Genomic DNA, 21,398 nt, shown 5'->3' with positions numbered 1-21,398 from the left:
TACACCTGCTAGCTAAATGAAGGGAGGTTCTCAAAAAGAAGGACTGGCCTTTGCCAGCACTTCCATCCCAGGAAGAGCTGCTCTGATTCCTGCCACTCCAGCCCTTGCCCTAGAGACAGTCAATTTGGCTCCTTCTTGTATGTCCTTGGTGTTTTTTGAGCTGCTTCCCCAGTGCTGGAGCTCAGAGTGAGTGAGTCTGCAAGCACGTGAGTCTGTATGCAGTCCCTCTGAGACTTGTAGCACCTAGGACTCCAACAGCCCTCCATATCACTCAGCCACAATCCCTGATGCCAGATGTTATAGGGAATTCTCTTCCTGACATTAGATCCCTGGGTTGGGCAGCCCGGTGTGGGCCTGGGACTCCTCAATTCTCAGTGGGGATCAAAGCAGCCTAAATAGCCCTTCTTTTGAAAACTGCCACAGTGGGGCCTGCTTGTTCCATGTCTTAATCTCTTCTATGAGACTCAACATGGCTTTCTCTTTATATCCTTAGTAACAGGAATTCTGTTCAGCTAGTCCTCAGGTGGTTCTCAGTGATGGTTCTTCTGTGGTTTAATTGTAATTTTGACGTGGTCATGGGAGGAGGCAAGCACAGTGTTTATGTACTCTGCCATCTTGACCAAAATTCCTCTCCTTTTTCTAAATCTCTGATGTGCTCTTTTTTTCTTTTTGGAGTAGCAGGAGCTCTCAACCCAATCTCATCTTTTTTCCTAATCTTTCCCTTCAGGAAGTTCGAGCTGGGAGAAATTTGATTTGAAAAGATATACATATACAGAAGGCCCTCAAATAACATTGTTTTGTTTATTGTCACTTTCTTTTAACATTGATGAGATGCTGTAGGAACTTACATTTTGTTTATATCAATTAGCCTATGGTAAAATTGATTTCATTGAACATTGTTTTGTGACAGTTCCAATAACTCATTGATGATGTTAGGTGAGGATTTACTGTACTTTCCTTGGCCTCAATACCCCAAACTATCAAAATAAATCTTATCTGTGATTGAACACAGCCCATGAGGGGCAAAATATTCCCCAAAGGTTGAGAGCCAAAGGAAGACTGACCTGGTTGCGATGATCACCTCTGTGGGGTACTTGGCCTTCAGGATTTTGTTCAACTCAGTGGCTGCAGACTCTAAGTGTTGGATGGCAGCAGCCTAGGGGGAAAATGAGTGTTCAGCCCTGGAACCTTAGTACTATGACATAGTGTGCTGCCCATCCTGATTCCCTATTATTTTTTACTAACTCTTTACCATCAACTCAACTGCTTCTCTGGAAATAATCAGAAACAAGGAATTCTTTTGAAGATCCTTATAGATAATATTAGATCTGTGGTCATTCTAAAAATAATAGATCTATATTGTTTCCTTTCATTGTAATAAGTATTCAATCATAAAAAGGTGGTAATATGTGCTCCATGTTTCAAATGAACAATCTACATAGCTAGTAACAATCTATTACATAGCTAGTAAATAATAGATTTGGGATTTGATCTCACACTTTTTCAATGTCAGAGTGTCATCTCTCATATAATAATATTAGTAATAATAATAGCATCCACCAGTCCAGATCATTATCTTTTCCCCAGATAATTACAGCATCTCTTGTCTTTCTCCTTCCCTCTAGTCTTTATTCTTTAAATTGTTTCTTCACATATCATAGAATTCCCCTGCTTAAATCCTTTCCATTAGATGGCAAAATAGATAGATGGACAGATTTGTGAAAAGTATAGTAGAATATTAATAGTAGAATCTACCATTTAAAATTTCCTATATATTTGAAATTTTTCATAATAAGGTAAAAACAAGTCTTCTGTAATTTTCATTGCTCTTAGGCAAAAGTTCAAACTTCCTATTGTGGTTTAGCAGGTTCTTTCTGGCATGCCCCTGATTACTTCTCCAGCCTCATCTTTAATTGTTTTGCTTATATACCCTCCCTGGCCCTATGCCTCAGCCATTTTGAAGGTATTTCAGTTCTGTGAATACACCATGTTCTCTTGCTTCTGAAACACACACGCACTGTTCCATCTATCTCCAACAGTCTCCCTCTTTTTCACTGTCCTGCTTAACTCCATCTGGTCCTTAAATATCTTCTGAAATTATGCTTATTCTGGGAAGCTTTCCCTGATTTTCCCCAGACTGGGTTGGGTACAGCTGCTGGGTGTTCCCACCCCTGCTACTTCTTTATATACTAACACTCATACTACTTTATAAAAACTATTTTTCTACCACTGCAACTAGACTATTCACTCCATGACAGCATGAACTGTGTCATTCTTTACCAACTAGCATATTAAAACAGAACAGTATCTCACACATAGTAGTTAATTCATAAATATTTTCTATAAATATTTTGAGTGAATGTATAAGTAAATCACTGAATAAATTATATCCCCAGTACCTACTACAGTTTTTGGTAAATAGCTGCTGATTGACATGTCCCCAATTTTCAAGGATCTCATTTTCATTAACCTCATAAACAACATAATAGCTTTTCCCTGGATTTTGCCTATTATTTCACTGTGTAACAAAGATGTTGTCCTGAATCACAGCTGAGCAGTAATTACCTCAAATCTGGGTATATCCATTTCAACTTGTCCTCTTAGCAATGGGGTTTTTCTGGGAGTCTCACGGATCATCACACTCCATCTGAAATGAAGTGCAAGGACAGACAGATATTTACAACTCTGTTTCATCACAGGCTGGCATCTTTGCTTCACATGTGAAAAAGAGATCAAAATGTTTATGTATTGGGGAGAAATGGATTTTAGTGGATGGCCAAGCTATCTCAGGTCACCTGATCTCAAGGTATATCACATGAGGGGGTCTCTGTTTCGTGGCTTCTCTAGGACAGTGTAATGGAAGGAATTCCACCAAAGGATTCTCAGAGAGCAGTACTTCTCAACCACAGGTAACTATCAAGATCACCTAAAGTTCTTTTGTAAGATACACATACCAGGGTCCCACCCAAGACCTACTGAATTAGAATCTTTGTGGTAGGGCCCAGCTTGTTATCTTGAGAAAGCACACCAGGATATCCTTATGGGCAGTCACATATCAAATGCTATGTCCCAGCATAGAAAGTCTTTTTTATCAGAAGATAGGATGGAAATACTCTCTCGTTTCTAGAGCAGAGACAATCTAGGCCAATTGTTTATAAACTCTTACTGTTTTAGTTTCCTTGAGAATCTGATAAAGGTATAGAAAGTTTCTATACTATTCCAGAATAGAATAGAAAGATGAAAACTTTCCTAAGGAAAAAATATGCTCACATAGCTATGCAATTTGAAGGAGGTTCACGGAACCTTTGAAATCTAGCCATGTTCTAGGATATTTTCAGTTGATGAGGGGCTTCAGGGATGTTTGAAGGATATATGATAGACCCTGGCTTCCTAATAGTCAAGCCCCCCCACCTCCAAAACTGTCCCTCACTAAAGCCAGAAAGGATCTGTGAAGAAGGTGAAAACATTCCTGGTTGAGAGGATGTAACTGGGAGTAAATGGTATCCAACTGGAAAAGGCACAATCGCCTGATCCTTCAGCCACTCACCTGTCTAGAATCCTCACACTAGCCTGCTCCACTCTGTTTAGGATATTCAGGGGTGACTTGTTTTTGTTCCAGAATGCACCCCAGCCTAGGACACGAGCCAGGTCATTGCCGGTTCCAAGCGGGATGACTGCCAACTGACACTGCAAGAACAAAACCAGGCATTGTTTTCAGATAGTCCTACCAAAATTCACCCATAAAAGAACCCAGAAGGCAATCTTTTTTTGGGAAAGATTGTGGTCTCAGAGCCAGTGGCAATAAGAGATTTATGATTTTAGGAAATGTGATAGAAAGATGTTTGAAATGGATTGAAATTTTCCCTAAGAAGTTGGGCCCCACTGTTGGTCATACAAAATCTACCCATTGAAGACAAAAGTTGCTGGAATATGCTAATATGTGTAGCCATTTTAGAAAGGAGAAATATAGCCAGAGATCTATATCTACTCAGGGCCAAAGAGGTGAGGAGTTTCAGGAGACAAAGCTACTGGATTCAGAAGAGCAGAGGGCTACTTAGGAAAAGTGGAGAGAGGTAGAGGAAAGTTTCTGCTATTCTTAAGACTCAAGGAAGACAATCAGTTCCCTCAGTAGGGACAGGAAATTAGGGACTGAATCTTGCCTGAGGCCATTCTTTTTTGTTTGCTCACCTCCCTTTTAAATCTTCACTTGGGGTTTGGGGGATAGAGCACTGCTCATATTTCTGCTCTTTCATTTCTCTGTCAACAGACAGGCAACTGGAAAATGGTCTAGGTGAGCAGGTTTAGAATGTAAATCTACCAGTCAGGTTGAGTAAGAAACCAATGGAAAACATGTATTTTACATATAAGGAGAGTGAAAACCAAGGATTTCTTGGGGTAAGAAGCTCCACATCCCAGTCTCTCTAACAATGGCTAAACTCAGTCAGCTAGGGACTTACCTTTTCATGCAATCCTAAGTCATCAATCAGAGATAAGACCCAACTCACGCTGCCATCTCCTCCACAAACTACAATGCGAAAGCGAGCAAAGTTCTTGAACATGGACAGCCTGGAATAAAAAGGAGAAGAGGGAGTCATTTCATGAACTGCTGCATTTTATAACTCTTTCCTACAATGTGACAGGGCCCAAGGACTGCTGCTTCTATAACCTGCTAACAGGATACCTGCCTTCTTTCCCTTAGCCTCTATCTCTCTGTGTACCTAAAAGTATAGGCAATGTTCCCACAGGCAGTCCTGGAGATCAGATCTTGCCTCAACCCACACTATTCTGTGCCCAACCTTGTTCTGGAAGCAACTAGTAACCTAGCTAAATCTACTTCTTTAGGTCCAAGAAGCATGCCTCACATGGTAGCCAGTGGACTCACAGAAACCAGGGCTGAACAGCCAGACGATCCTGTAGTAAAGAAGCCTGTAGTAAAGATGTGTCTATTTGGCCCCATGGGGGAAGAAAAAAAGAAGTGACAGAAAAGGTTGACAGCAATATTCATTTGCCTCCTCCTCTGAGGTTAGGAGACAGTTTTACCTTTTTTAACCAGAAAAGGTGGAGTAAGTCTGAAAGCAGGATGTGGGCTTGAAAGGGTTTCTGGGAGAGGGCTAAAAGTCCTCCAAAATACCAGCCAACCCTAAATACTCTGAAGTTATTGTGTTTGAGTCCTGACTTGACAAAATAGTTCTTTTCTGTCCAGGTACTAGAACTAATTCCAGGAAGCCCATTCTGGTCTAGAATGTATAAAAGGCAAAATCCCTTCTATATACCCACTATATGCCTTATCCTATTCTTACCCAGCTTCAGGTCCACCCTTTGACAGGTCAAACACTTGAGATGGGTTAAGGTATTGCTTAAATTTTCGGAGGAAGATGATGCCTTGATGATCACCACTTTTGGAGTTGATGAAGATGAGAAGAGGGCATGAACAGACTGATGACCAATCAAGATTCCAGAAGTCTGAAGATACTACTAATTGACCTGATACATGCACACAACAAAAAGAAAAAGAAGGAAAAAAAAGAACAGGGTCATTGAGATGGAAACAAGATACAACTTAACATCAAATTTTGCAAACACCTTATTTAAAAAAAAACAGTTTTACTGAGGTATAATTGATATACAAGAACTGCACATACTTAATGTGTACAATTTAATGAGTTTAGACATAAGCAAGCAGCAATGAAGCCATTGCCATTATCAAGCTAATACACATATCCAATATCTCCCAGAGATTCTTTGTGCCATAGACTCTTAAGGAAAAGGTACAGAGGGGAAATAAGTACAAAACTCAAGGGGCTTTTATTAAAAAAAATAGAAAAACCTCAGCTAGTCTTTGCCCAGCTGTTGCCAGGCAACTGACATTTGCTGAGCGACTACTACATTCTAATCATCATGCTATATACTACTAGGGGTGTAATTTCTGCCCTTAAGCTGGGGATACAGGGTAATACACAAGAGCATGTTGGAACATAAGGGATAAAGAAATTGGTGCCACAACCAAGAATTAATAAAATGCTGAGAAGAAACTGAAAAGAAGAAGAAGATTGAGAGCCAAGGAGGAAGATCAGCACACCAACTAGTCCTTTCTGTGCCAGGGATCTGCCTTGTTTCTTATAGTGAGAAGATACCAGGTCAGGAGAGAGGGGAGGAAAGGTTGCCTTTTTACCATGAGTGAATAATTGAACAGATCAATGTGAGGTGAAGCAGGGAGCTTTAATCACATCTCTTAGGCTCTGACAGAGTAATTCAAGTTATCACACCATCTTTCAGGGAAAACAAGACTATAGGGAAATTGTCTGAACAAGAGAGAGGCTTTTAATAATCTCCATCACTGAAGTTCTCCATAGAGAAGTGGAGTTATAGCAGTCTAAATTGCCAAAGTCTGCCAGCTTGTTTTGAGTCTTAGAGCTTATTGGCAGGGGGATAAGCACTGAACAATGGCCCTGTAGGGGATGCTAGACAAATCATGAGCCCCCAAACCTCTGAGCTTGTGGCTCACCAGGGATGCTTCAGCAAAAGTAAATTCAGGGGGCAAAAAACATGCAGTTTGTTCCTGAATGGTTTGGACCAGGGGGGTGGATTGAGAGGTCCCATTTGTTGTAGCCTGGGTGAAAGGGAGCTTGAAGGAAGAGTGCTGACTTGAGCAGATTGCATGGCTGCTTTGCCTATAAAATTCTAAAGCAGTCTTCCTCTATGGTCCAATTTCTAAGCCAGCTAGCCAATCATGCACCAAATTTTCAGGGCTTGCCAGCACTCAGCAAATGGGTATCTGTTATGTCCCTTCAGTAGTATAGCTTGGAAGTAGTTACTCCCCCTGAACATGTTAGCCAAAAGAAACTCCCTTTTCAACTTTTTTTTTTTTAACAAACAGCGGTATGTTAACACAACAGTAGTTAAAACAGTAATTCCGCCCTGGCTGGTCTGGCTCAGTGGATTGAGTGCCAGACTGTGAAGCAAAGGGTCGCTAATTCTATTCCCAGTCAGGGCACATGCCTGGTTTGCAGGCCAAGTCCCCTATAAGGGGGTGTGTGAGAGGCAACCATGCATTGATGTTTCTCTCCTTCTCTTTCTCTCTCTCTTCCCCTCTATCTAGAAATAACTAAATAAAGTCTTTAAAAAAATTCTCGATCCTCAGAGAATTTAAAAAGAATAGTAATTCCTTTATTCAACAAATATGTATTGAGGGCATTATCTGTGTTTGTCCTTGTTACATTCTGAGGATACAGCCATGGCCAAGATAGAAACAGTCTCTGATCTTGTGAAACTTATATTCTAATGGAGGGAGACAGAGCATAACCCATAAATATGAAAAATAATGTGATATTAAGAAAAATAAAGCAGGAGAATGGGATGGAGACTGGAGGGAATGTTATTTTAGACAGGTGGTCAGGGACAGCTTTTCTGGGGGAGGTGAGAGTTGAGATGGGACTTGCAGGAAGTGAAGAGGTGAGCAATGCGGACATCTGGGGGAAGAATTTTGTGGAGAGGCAATGAAAAATAAGTGCTAGAAGCCAGAGAAAAGAGACTGTGTGGTGTGTCTGAGGACCAGTGAAGAGAATAACATGGCTGTTTTTGAGTGGGTAAGAGGGATAATGGCAAAAGATGAGGCCAAAGAAGTGACAGGGACTAGATACAATGACAAGAATATGACAAAGGCAACAGAAAATAAGGGTGAGACTGTTCAGTACAGCATTGAAATAGTAGGAGTCAAGTCAGAAAATATATGAAGAAAATAGTCCAAAGGTCATAATTTTTAACATGCTTGCTCTCCTACCAACCAGGAATGCAGGCTCCAACTCATGGCCTGGCCGCAGTCTTACCTTTCCTTTGTTTTAGAATTTGATTCTGCTCTGTGCTTTCCTTCCTTACTCAGCAATCTCTTGTCAACAACACCTTGTAGGTGAGCATATGACTATGAATGTGTACCTTATTTAGAGGATTTATGGAAATAGCTTCCTGCCAACATCTAGTGTACCGGTGAGATATGCTTGGGAGCAGGAACTCCTCATGCCAGAGGTCCTGGAATTGACCTGTCTATGCCCCCAATGTTTTTTAACAATGCCAAAGGCCCTTTGTGTTAGTCCCTTTCTAAAGATGAGGCAACAGTGGCAATGAGACTAAGTACTGTGAGATGTTTGGGGCCTCAGTTTCTTTATCTGCAAAGTTGGCCATTCAAAAAACTAACTTGTTTCCCAGTATTTAGATTAAAATAAGATAGGTGTTAATGATGATGAGAAAAGTAAATATAAATTGGCTCATAATGGTGAAAAGATGAGCGAACTTTTTCATAATAAGAAAGATACTAATTAAAACTAGGTCATAGTACCATATTTTTCTTGTTTAGAAGATGGGCAAAAATAAAAAAAATAGGTAACACACTTGATTGAAGAGGCCATGGGGAAATATGTACTATTATACACTGAAGATGGACATGCAAAGTGACAAGCCCTGTAGAGGGCAATTTGGCATATACGTTTTTACCCAGTAATTGCATCTTTGTATATATATGTAAAATAACATGTATAAAGTTGTTCATTGCAGCACTGTTTATAATAGCAAAAGACTGAAAACTACTAAATAATCCATTAATAAGGGACGGATTAAATAAATTATGGTATATCCATATAATGGTATATCATAGCTGTAAAAGAGTGAAGAAGCAATCTTTTGCTGATACAAAAAAATCTCAGAAAAAAGCAAGTTGCAAAACAATGTGTTTAGTGTTAAAAAGAGGAGGTATAAGAACATCTATTTATATTTACTGCCATATACATGAAGAAATACAGAAAAGTATTCAATAAATTAATGGTACTAGTTAACTGTGATCAGTGATAGGTGGGTCTGTAGAAGACTAAGGGATAAGAGAAAAAACAGCAGAAAGATTTTTTTACTAAATATTATATATATGTTTCTATTTTAAAAAATATGATACATGTGAATATATCATCTAGTCAAAAATGAAATTAAAAATTAGGAAAACATAATTATGTTACTGTTATCTATAAGTTAAATAGCCATGAGGGTATAGCTGAAATTATTTATAGATTTACTTGACAGCTTGGAGAATGGCCTGCCATCTGCACTGTCCTTCTGCAAGAGAACACAGCTGTGTGCCATAGCTGGTTGCTCCCCAGGTCTATTCACTAACCTAGAGCAAACAGCTTGTTTAGGTGTTAATTTCTCCATATATACAATAGCAACATGTTGCAATAATTAATAAAATAATCCAGGGTAGGGATGGAATGCTGCTAGGTAAAAAGAAAATTTTATTATTAAGGCAACTTCAATTTCAGTGTCAAACTAATTTGGTCACAGGTGGGATGATTGGGAGGTGTGGAGCAGCACTGGCAGGAAATCATTCCCGGGAGAATACAAGGGCAGCTCCACTTAGCATTTCCTCTAGGTCAGAGAACATCTGAATTTTAGCAAGACCAAGTTTGCCCAAAGAATCCTGTAAACGAGGTGATAAAAATTGGGTAGCACTGTAAGTTGAAATATAGTGATGTTAGGCAGATTCATAACCAGGTAAATAATCATGTTTACAAGGTTGCTGTTGTATAGGCTGGTGTTAATTTTAAGAGAGTGTCCTGTATTATTCAACAATTTTACTCAATTCAAACGAAAACATAGAAGACTAGCTTGTCAACTTTGAAGTACCCAAAATTGGAGGGAGAACTACTGGATGACAGAATGAAGATAGAAAAATGACCTCAACAGGCAGATGGGTCAAAGTCAACAAGAAAAAAAAGGATAACTTTTAAGCTTGACTTTTAGGCTCAAGGACATAAATTACAGCAGAACAGGACAATAAGAACTTGGCTTGGCAGCATCAAGTGTGAAAAGGGCTTAGGGGATTTAGTTGACTTGAAGTTCCAGATGAGATAACAGCTTGAAAGAGCCTTTCCAAAAAGGAAAAAAAAAAGGCTATGCTTCTTGGAGCCGAATTAATATAACCCCAGTGCTCCAATCCAGGGAGACAACAAGAGTCTTTCTCAAATTTGTTCAGTTCATACCACAGAAAGATGTTAAATTAGCATAAATTTGGCTTACCCCTTCCTATATTTTAAAATCCTCTTTTACAAATGTTAACTCTTAATCCTCATAATGCACCTGAGTACAACTATTATTTCCTATTGGCAGAAACCAAATGACAGATGAAGCACGGAGAGATTATGTAACTTGTCTAAACTCACATAGTTAGTAAATGATAGAGTGTGCTCCCAGCACTAGTAGTATGAGTATCATCTAGGACTTATTAGGAATGCAAGTTCTTGTGCTCTACCCAGATCTACTGAATCAAAAGCTTTGGGGGTAGGGCCTAGAAATACGTATTTTAGTAAGACTTCCAGGTGATTCTAATGCATTCTTATCTTTGACAACCACTGAATTTATACTCTTTTGCCTCCATATGAATCAGGGATGCTGTCTTAGTCATCTCTTATTCTCTAGATTGCTTATCACTGAGGCTTACATATAGGAAATATTTCATAACTATATTAAGGAATTCATGTAACAAATCTTGGCTGTGCATATACCATGTACCCTAGTCTGAGTTAAGCACTGGAGATACAGAGAGTTCACAGTCTGGTGTGAGAGTCAGAGATGTCATGAGATATATAATATAGCGTGTGGTACTTTGAGATGTATCTTTTGGGTTTACAGCAAAGAAAGTAATACATTTGTCTGGGAAAGTAGGGAGAGGCAAGTACAGTAACTTTCAAACAGGAGATAATGTTGGATTTTGTTCTCACTTTATAAGATGAGGGGAGAAATTTACTAAGCAGACTGGATAGGAAAAAGGGGTAATTAGAAAGCATGCTCAGAAATTAGAGTGTTGACTTAATAAATGAAAGAGTGAATGGATGAGTGCTACTCAACAATGGCAAGTACTTCCTCAGGAAGTCATCAGCTGGATAACTCCACCCTGGATGCTGGAGAAGGGATTCCCTAGTCTAGCCAGAGAGATTGAACCAGATAATCTTTAAGGACTTTATTATCCCTAAGATGAGGTGGAACTTCCCAATAGGAAACCTATTAAAGAGCATATTTTCCTAGGCCAAAAAAGCCAAAAAGATTCAAGAAGGTAAGGACATCTTAGGAGATAGTCCTTAGAAATCACAGGCCAAGTAATACATGATAGAAAAAAGGGCTCCCAAGAATGAGATTCAATTGGATCAAGATTACAGTTGATAGGAAGAAAGGATAAAAGGTGACTCCTGTGGCACTAGATGAGACACTACACAAAAAGAATGACTTAGCCCAGGTGATTCTAAGCAATATTATGTCATTGGTAGAAAGCAAAAGAAAGTAGCAAAGCCATTAGTTGACAATCTATAACAAGATTAAGAAGTGATATAGTATAGAAAATAAGCGGAACCTAACCAACAATGCAAAGATGCAAGGAAAATATGACCAGCAACACTGAAAGGAAAAGAAATCAACAGAGACAAGAGGGAAGGGGGGGCAGGGAAAGGGAAGGGAAGGGGAAAGTCAAGGAACATATAGCAAGGACTCATGGACAAAACCAAAGGGGAGGGAAGGGGGGAGGAAGCAAGGGAAAGAGGTGGGGGGGAGGCAGAGACAAATGTATTTAAAAAGTAAATAAATTTTAAAAAAAAAGAAAATAACTAAAAAGAAAACCCCAACTTCTATAAGGACAATAAACATAGAACTTGTTTACCCAATTACAAAGGAGAGGTTCCAGCCCCTTAACACCTATTTGGGGTGATTTGTGAGATGCCGAGGTAGGCATCTTTCAGTATTCTGAACAGCATTCTACCCAGGTCCTTGTGAGAGTGAGCAAGATCTCAGATTCAAGACTAGATTGACTTTTATTAGCAACCTGAGTTTGCTCAGGTAACTAGTAGTTTGCTACTTTTCCTCTTCTATCAAATTCTCCCTAAATCCTTCCTTCTCCTACCCAGTCAAGCATCTCTTATTTGCCAGGTCATCAATCACTTCTATAATCAACTATCTGGTAGTCAACTCTATGTGGTTAAATATTTGAGTAGATATGAGAATAATACATGCATGCATCCCTGAGTAACATTAGCTTTGTATTTGTGCAGGTCGTTATGGGACATATGAATATGTTTGCCTGCAGAAACCTGTGTGAATGGCTCATTTCATGTATTTATGTGTGTCTGTATCTGTGTTAGGGTTGGAAGAATAAACTGGAAGAGAGGCTCTGAATACATATACATGTATGTGCACACATATGCACATGTGTTGTGTCTCATTCTAAGAATGTATTGTGACGGGTACAGGAATCCTTACCTCCTTCTATTCTCTGGCTAAGGAAACTATATACTCTTCCTTCTTTTCCTTTCTTTGCTCCCAGCTAATTCTGGGTCTCTGTTGGAAATTAAGTGGCAGCAAGCATCAATATGGGGGTACTTTTTAATTCAGTGAAATATTGGTTCATTAATCACTTCCTATATGTCAAAGATGAATAAATTAGCATATTAGCATAGTACAGATTAAACATTCTGGGAAGGGTTTAAACTTTCTTCCAGTAAGTGCAATTGACCATATACAGAGTGAAACTAACCATACACAAGCTCAAATTAATGGGCAATGTATCTCTTTACTGATTTAGTGAAATGATACCTTGTCGGCTGGTAAATATACTTTGAAACTTTGTAGTGTTAGTAAAATAGGTCAGATCATTTTTTAGCTGTGATATGTAATTTTGATCTTGACAGCCCCCATTCTTTAATAATGAGTAGCGGGAAAAACAAATGAACAACTCAATGGTGGAAACATAAAGACTCTCAGAAGAAGCAAAGAAAGTGGGGAAAGAGAAATGAACTAAAAAAAGGCATCATTAGCAAGTGCTGAAGACTGAATTATTCCTGTGCAGGTGTACAGTTTTCATTGAGCTAGAACACTTGGGATTTAGTTTTGTGGTCATTTTTTTGGCCATGTCTCTGTATATTTAGGTCTTTTATGTATTATTACTTATCTTTACAATATACAATATCATTCACATTTACAGATAAAGTGAAGCTCAGAGAATGTGCCTTATTCAAGGTTATCTAACTAGTAAGTGACCAAAACTCATGGTTGCCTGGTCCTTGTTTTTCCACTTACATGCCCCAGTTATTCTTTAAATAAAAACACAGAACAAAACAAAACATCACTCTCCTTTTTCCCTGCTTTCTTGATTCTAACATCTCTAGACCTCATTATGGAAGACTCTGTACACAATGTTTACTCCTTCTGTCCTGATTTCATTACTACCTCCTTTCTGTGCAACCTTGTACAATTGGTTGACATTCCTCATATTTTCTGATCTCCAAGTGTTTCTACCACTCCTTTGTTGCTTAGGATATGTTATCTTAATTTTTCAATTGTCATATTATATCAATATCCTGGTTCCAAAATAAACATAAGCTCTGGCAGTGCCCATATCATGGATCTTTTTGTATCCTTCAAATAACTTATGAATAAAGGCCTCAATATATCACTAGTGTCTAGGAATGAACAAAGCACCAGTTAAGTGTGTTGGGGAAATGATCATGTTTCAGATTTGGGGGCAACATTGGTGTTAGTTTCCATTTTAAAAGTAACATAACCTGGGCCTTTATGCAGTTCTTTGACCACCTGAATGCAAACTAAATTATTTCATGGATTTTCTAGTGCCTGGAAATCATAAAAAATCTTAAAGCAATCCTGATTGTTCAGAAACAATTGTTTAGAGACCACAGACAACATGCCCACATACATATACAACATAAATATCAACTTTCACCATCCCAAAGATCTAAAGAGAAATGAGCTATCTCTACACATATGCACATTCCTACTCCCCAGAAATATTTGACAGGTTAGGGAGAATAATTTAATTGCAGTCCTTTTTCCCAGTCTTTTCACCTTTCCTTCCTCCCCAGTGTACTTCTGAGATTAAAGTTTAGCTACTCACCATCTCCTTTAGGGTCACTTAGGGCAGTGGGAGGAATGACTGATGTTCGATGATTTCCAAACCAGCATTCCTTGGAAAACCGTCTTCTACAGTCGTCATGCACCTGAAATGACAAGAGAAGAAAAGAGAACAAAAGGAGGGGAGAGAGAAAAGGATAACATCGATCAATCTTGAATTCTAATTCCAAGATTTGAGTACAGTTTTCAAATCTCCTTTTTGAGATTTGGTGCCATACACATACCCCTGACTCAACCCGGACATCCTTTCTCCACCTTGAGCCTCCATCATTCCTGAGTGTGGCTTTTGAACTCAGTTCCTTTCAAAGGTGGCTTTCAGAAGATACTCATCATGGACACTGAGAAGACACTAGTCTTAGGGCACAAACTTAGTGGCCTACAAAATGGGGAATTTACTTGAAGCATGAGTGTGATAATCCTGATAATATGTTATTACACTTCAATCCTTACAACAACTGTGTGTGGTAGGGACACATTATTAAGTTCACTTTAGAAACAGACACCAAAACTCAAAGTGGTAAAGGATCTTGCTCAAGGTCAAATGGCTGAAAGTGACAGAGCTGAGACTGATTCCTTCCACACTAGTGGTCATTCTTCTGAGATTTATGACATCTTCAAGGACCACTTCTGGGACAATTATACCATTCCTAGAGGACATAAACTTGGCCTGATTATGCAAAAGCAATGAAAAGAAAACCAGCAGATACTGGAATCTTCTTTTATTTTTTTAACTGAGATTATAATTGACATACAACATTATATTAGTTTCATGTGTACACCATAATGATTTGTTATTTTTTAAATTAATTTATTTTTCCAAACACATTTGTTTCTGCTTTCCCCCCACCACTTTACCCTGTCCCCCTCCACTCTCTCCCTCTCTCATTCCTTCCTCACTTTGGCTTTGTCCATGAGTCCTCGCTGTATGTTCCTTGACTTGCCCCTTCCATTCCTTTCCCCCCGCCTACCCCTCCCTCCTTCCCTCTTGTCTCTGTTGGTTTCTTTTTCTTTCAGTGTTGCTGGTCTTATTTTCCTTGCATCTTTGCAAGACAATCACCACAGTAAGTCTAGTTAACATCTGTCATGATACATACTTATAAATTTTTTTTCTAGTGATGATAATTTTAAGATTTACTTTCCTGGCAACTTTCAAATATGCGATACAGTATTATGAACTATGGTCACTATGGTGTACATTAATTACATCCCAGGACTTACTTATTTTATAACTGTAATTTTACCTTTGACACCCTTCACCCATTTTGCTCATACCACCACCTACCTCTAAAAACAACCAATCTATTCTTTGTATCCGTGAGCTATTTTTGTTTGTTTATTTATTATTTTCACCTGAGGACATCCTTATTGATTTTTAGAGATGGTAGAGGGAGAGAGAGAGACATTGATGTGACAGAGAAACATCAAATGGTTGCCTCCCATATGTGCCCTGACAGGGGATCAAACCCGCAACCTAGGTTTGTGCCCTGACTAGGGGTTAAACCCACAATCTTTTGGTGTATGGGATGATGCTTCATCCAATTCAGCCACCCAGCCAGGGCTATGAGTTCTGTTTTAAAAGATATCACATATAAATGAGATAAAACAGTATTTGTCTCTGTCAGACTTATTTCACTTAGCATAATGTCCTCAAGGTCCATCCATATTGTCAAAATGGCAAAATTTCCTTCCTTTTATAGATGAATGATATTCCATTGTGTGTGTGAGTATTTGTGTATGTATCAAATTTCCTTTAACCATTTGTTCATCAATTAAAACTTAGGTTATTTCCATATGTTGGCTACTGCAAATAATGCTGCAATGAACATGGCGGTGCATATATCTTTTTGAATTAATGTTTTCATTCTCTTAGTTTAAATACCCATAAATGGAATTTCTGGACCATATGGTTGATCCATTGTTAATTTTTTGAGGAACCTCTATATGGGTTTCCACAGTGGCTGTATCAATTTACATTCCCGCCAACAGAGCACAAGTGTTCCCTCGTCAAAATATACTGGCTAATACTTGTTTCTTTTTTTTTTTTTTTGTCTTTGTTTGTAACAGCCATTCTCACAGGACAAGGTGATACCTCGTTGTGGTTTTGATTTGCATTTCCCTGATGTTAATGAGGTTGAGCATCTTTTCATATGCCTGTTGGCCATCTGTATGTCCTCTTTAGAGAAATGTCTATTTAGATACTCAGCCCATTTTCAATTGGATTGTTTCTTTTCCTATTAATGAGTTGTATGAAGTTATAAATATATTTTAGATATTAATTCTTATCAAATATGTACTTTTCAAATATTTTCTCCCATTCAGAATGTTCCCTTTTCGTTTTGTAGATAGTTTCTTTGCTATACAGACGTTTTTCAGTTTGATGTAGTCCCATTTGTTTATTTTTTGTTTCTTTTACCTTTGCTTTGGTGTCAAATCCAAAAAATCATCACTAAGACCCATGTCAAGAACTTCCTGCTTATGTTTTCTCCTAGGAGTTTCATAGTTTCATGTCTTAATTCAAGTTTTTATACATTTTGAGTGCACTTTTCTGGATGGTGTAAAATAGTGGTCCAGTTTAATGCTTTTGCATGTGGCTGTCTAGTTTTCCCAGTACCATTTATTTATTTTTTCCAGTACCATTTACTGAAGAGATTGTCTTTTCCCCATATTATTGTTTCTTATTGTTGTAAATTAATTGAACATATATGCATGGGTTTACTCCTGGGTTCTCTATTCTATTCCATTGATCTATGTGTCTGTTTTTATACCAACACAATAATGTCTTGATTACTATGACTGTGTAATATAGTTTGAAATCAGGAAATATGATGTATCCAGCTTTGTTCTTCTTTCTCAAGATTGCCTTGGCTATTTGGGGACTTTTGTGATTTCATTCAAAATACAGGATTATTTGTGCTGTTCTACTTCTGTGAAAAAATACCATTGGTATTTTGATAGGGATTGTACTGAATCTTAAATTGCTCTGGGTAGAATGTACATTTTTAACAATATTCATTCTCCAATCTATGAGAATAGGATATTTTTCCATTTTTTGTGCCTTCTTCGATTTCTTTCATCAATGTTTTATAGTCTTCAGTGTACAGGTATTTCACCTCCTTGGTTAAATTAATTCCTTGATATTTTATTTTTGAGAAATTGCAAATGGGACAGTTTTCTTTCTGGTAGTATTATTTGTTTATAGAAATGCAACAGATTTTTTATATTGCTTTTGAGTCCTGCAACTTTACTAAATTTGTTTATTAGTTCTAACAGTTTTTGATGGACTTCTTTTTGGCTTAATATATATAATATCATGCCATCTGCAGATAGTGACAATTTTACTTTTTCTTATTTGAATGTCTTTTATTTTTTTCTTGCCTAATTGCTCTGGATAGGACTTCCAATACTATGTTTTTAAAAATATAAAGAATCAGAGGTGGTTCGAGGTGGCAGCACAGGAAAATCCTGACCTCACCTCCTCCCACAGACACAACAAATCTACAACTACATACAAAATAGTTCCCACTAAAAAGAACCTCAGAACTAGCTGAACAGCTGCTCCAAAGAAAGGATAAAAGGGCCACATTGAGATAGATAGAAAAGGAAGAGACATGCTCTCTCCAAAATCCCCATTCCCAGTGTGGTGACTCACAATCAGGAAGTATCTCAAAAAAAATGAGCTACTTCCTGAGGAGCAAGAGATTTGTGCCCCACATCAGGTAACCCAACATTGAACCTGCAAATGACAAACACCCCAAAATATCTGGCTTTGCAAATCAATGGGGCTTACAACCAGGAGAACAGAAGGATGTAGGAAAGAAAAATCCTGCTCTTAAAGGACTCATGCACAGACTTATTTGCCCCAGGATTCATCACAAAAACATCAGTTTGAAAGAGACTACACCATATGTGAAGGAGGTTCCTTTCCTTCTTTCCTTCTTTCCTTCCTTCCTTCCTTCCTTCCTTCCTTCCTTCCTTCCTTCCTTCCTTCCTTCCTTCCTCCCTTCCTTCCATCTTGACCCAAGAACAATTTTTAATTGCTTTTAGAGACAGAGGGAGAGAGAGAGAGAGAGAGAGAGAGAGAGAGAGAGAGAGAGAGAGAGAGAGATCAATGAGTGTTTGAGAGAGAGATCGGTTGCTTCCCATATGCATGCTGACCAGGGATCAACCCACAACCCAGGTATGTGCCCTGACTGGGATTGAACCCACAACCTTTTAGTGCACGGGACAATGCTACAACCAACTGAGCCATACTGGCCAGGGCAGGAGGTTAATTTTCTAATCTTAAAGCATCTGCCAGAGAAGCATAAGTCTGTTGAGACTCTGGAGACAGAGGGACTGATGAGGGCCATTTTCACATTGCCCTTCTACCATGCTAGTGTCAGTGCTGGTGTATGTTATTTTTGCACTGTCATTCTAACTTGCTGATGGTGGTGATTAAGAAGCCCTATTTCCCCCCCATGCCACTACCATAAGCAGCCCCACCAGATACAGCAGGTTAGCAGCCTTTCTTCCTCATTCCCACATCACTCCCATGAGCAGACTCATCAGAGTGTAAACTGGCACCCACTTTCTGAATTTTACCATGTATTTACATTTACCAGTGAATAATTATACTTTTGTATGTTTTCCTGTGAGTAATTAGTGTCCTTTTGTTTCATTTTAAAGAAGTCACTTTAACACTTCTTGTATGGCTGGTTTAGTAGTGATCAATTCATTAGCTTTTGCTTATATTTTTCATCTCTTTGATGATGTTTTCACTCTGTTCACCCATCCTTCTCCTGGGTTTGGTGAACATCTTTATGGCCATTACTTAGAATTCTTTATCAGGTATGTTACTTATCTCTGTGTCATTAATGAAAGTACACAATAAAAGTTACACAGCTGAAGAATTAAATAACAAATGAAAAGTATGCTACATGGGTTCAACACTATGTTAGATGATGCAGAGAAAGAATCAGTGAGCTGGAAGACAAGGCAGTGGAACTCACCCAATCAAAGCAGGAAAAGAAAAAGAATTTTAAAAAGTGGAAATAGCTTAAGGGGCTTATGAGACAACATCAAGCTGAATATTGTAGGAAAAGAAGAAGACAGAAAGAAGGGGGCAGAAAACTTATTTGCATAAATAATGACTGAAAACTTCCCTAACCTGTGGAAGGAAACAGACATCCAGAACCAGAAAGCCCAGAGACTTCCAAATAAAATGAACCCAGAGGGACCCACAAAAAATCATATTTTAATTAAAATGTCAAAGTTACTGATAAAGAGAGAATCTTAAAAGCAAGAGAATATGATGTATTTTATACAAAGGAACCACCACAATATTATCAGCAGTTTTTTCAGCAGAAACTTTGAAGTCTGCCAAGGAGTAGCCTGATATATTCAAAGTGCTAGTAAGGAAAACATCCAACTAAGAATACTCTGCACAGCAGTTATCATTCAGAACTGAAGTAGAAATAGTTTTCAATATTGTAATAAGAGACAGAGAAGGTCATTACATAATAATATAAAAATTTAACAAAATGAGGTAATATATGTAAATATATATGCATTCAAGATAAAAGTACTTAAATATATTAACAGAATTAAAGAAATAAATAATAAAATAATACACTACAGTATTAAAATATTAGTAGGAGACTTTAATACCTCACTTTCATCAATGGATAGATCATCCAGACAGACAGTCAATAAGGAAACACCATTCATAAGTGACACATTAAAGCAGTTGTTGTTAAATACATATGGAAAATTGCATCCAAAGGCAACAGAACACACACTCCTCTCAAGTGCACATGGAACAGTCTCCAGAATAGATCATATGTTAGGCCACAAGCAAGTCTTAATAAATTTTAAAAGATTGAAATCATATCAAGCATCTTTTCTGACCACCATGTTATGAAACTAAAAATCAATTGCAGAGAAAACAGTGGAAAATTTACAAATATGTGGGGATTAAAGAATATGCTGCCAATATAAAATGCCAAAAACACACTGAGTAGGATAAAAATTGAAATAAAACATACCAAGGCTTATGTGAGTCAGCAAAAGCAGTTCTAAGATGAAAAAGTATAGTGATACAGGCTTACTACCAGAAACAAACAAAAAGTCTCAATCTAACTTTACACCTAAAAGAAATAGATAAAGAGAAAGAAATAAAGGTGTAAGTTAATAGAAGGAAGGAAATAATAAAAATTATAGCAGAAATTAATGAAAAAGTCACTAAATAGACAATACAAAAAAAATCAATGAAACTAAGAGCTAGATTTTCTTAAAAGATAAAATTGATACACCTTTAGCTAGACCCACTAAGAAAAACAGAAAGGGACTAATTAATAAAATCAGAAATTAAAGAAGAAAAATTATAACTGATACCTAAGAAATACATAGAATCAAGAGAGACTACTATGAACAGAAGACCTAAACAGAGGATCCAAGATGGCTACAGAGTAGCTCTATCCACTCACTTCCAGATCTAGACTGGTCTTGCAGCTAAACCACAGAGCAACCAACTGGAAAATAGAGCTGAGAGTGCATGAGAGCATATGTGAGTGAGTGTATATGTGGACAAGTGTGTAGGGCATGTGTATGAGTGGGCAAGAGCCTTCCTGCCTGCAGGGCATTACAGAGAAGGTGGCCTGGGCTCTCCTAGTGAAGCAGCTGCCATGGCTGCTGCCAAGCCTGGCATTTCTGGCTGCACATATTTGGGGTGGGAGCCATTTTGAGGAATTAAAAATATCCCCCTTGGGAAGAAGCCTCTGGAATGCCCACACCTTGGCAACCAGATGTGTCACTGTGCCCTCCACCCCAGCAGGGCCATGCACCCTGATGCTGCCAAGAGAAAGAATCCAGGGACTGTGGTACTTACTGGGGAAAGGGCTGTCACCTCCCTGACCCCAGGTGCCATGGGAACATCAAATGGGACAGACAGCATCTGACTGAGGAGGCTGTGGTTTGGCTCAGGAGCTGCGAGCTCCCAGGGTGGAGAGAGATGGTTAGGGTGGTACTGGCTGCAGAAACAGTGTGGTGGGAGTAGGCTTGCCCAAGGCTGAGAATCACTGGAGGTAGTGGTAAGAGCACTCTGCGACCACCTGGTGTTATATCACTCCAGTGCCATCTGGGAGAGATCCAGAGAGAAACTATCTAAAACTGTTAGAGGCTCTGGCAGTCTGTGGCCAGCCTTGACTGAGAAAGACTTTGTGCTTTTTGGGGAGGGGGAGCACATGGAGAACAGGATACCCCAGGGTTGGGTGCTGCAGTGAGAGGGCCACACAGAAACTCTTGCAAGAGAGGAGCTGAGGCGAAACTAGAGACTTAGTAGGGGTCCTGTATTCATGCATGCACAAGGACGGCCAGGAGCGAAATGCCTAAGATTTGCCATAGCCGGGCAGTTCCCCCCACAGGCAGGTATGCCCAATGCTCACACACAGGATTACAGGCTCTGCAGATCAGTG

General features: G+C 38.7%; 1 protein-coding gene across 1 annotated transcript in view; it reads right to left on the bottom strand.

Moving 5' to 3' along the window:
• The window catches only part of DGKK (diacylglycerol kinase kappa), a 159,911-nt gene that overhangs the window by 32,579 nt on the left and 105,934 nt on the right, over positions 1-21,398 (bottom strand). Inside the window, exons 10-15 of the mRNA XM_054566361.1 lie at positions 13,931-14,033; positions 5,301-5,484; positions 4,458-4,566; positions 3,548-3,687; positions 2,566-2,647; positions 1,065-1,156 (exon numbers count right to left, since the gene is read on the bottom strand). Coding sequence (XP_054422336.1) covers positions 1,065-1,156; positions 2,566-2,647; positions 3,548-3,687; positions 4,458-4,566; positions 5,301-5,484; positions 13,931-14,033 — 710 coding nt within the window. The remainder of the gene's footprint in view (positions 1-1,064; positions 1,157-2,565; positions 2,648-3,547; positions 3,688-4,457; positions 4,567-5,300; positions 5,485-13,930; positions 14,034-21,398) is intronic.

This window comes from Pteronotus mesoamericanus, unplaced genomic scaffold (assembly GCF_021234165.1).
Source record: "Pteronotus mesoamericanus isolate MK-2021 breed Mesoamerican mustached bat unplaced genomic scaffold, CSHL_Meso_final contig_173, whole genome shotgun sequence".
NCBI classification, from domain to species: Eukaryota; Metazoa; Chordata; class Mammalia; order Chiroptera; family Mormoopidae; genus Pteronotus; species Pteronotus mesoamericanus.
The sequence above is the reverse complement of the archived record's forward strand: the minus strand, read 5'-3'. Positions and strand labels throughout refer to the sequence as shown.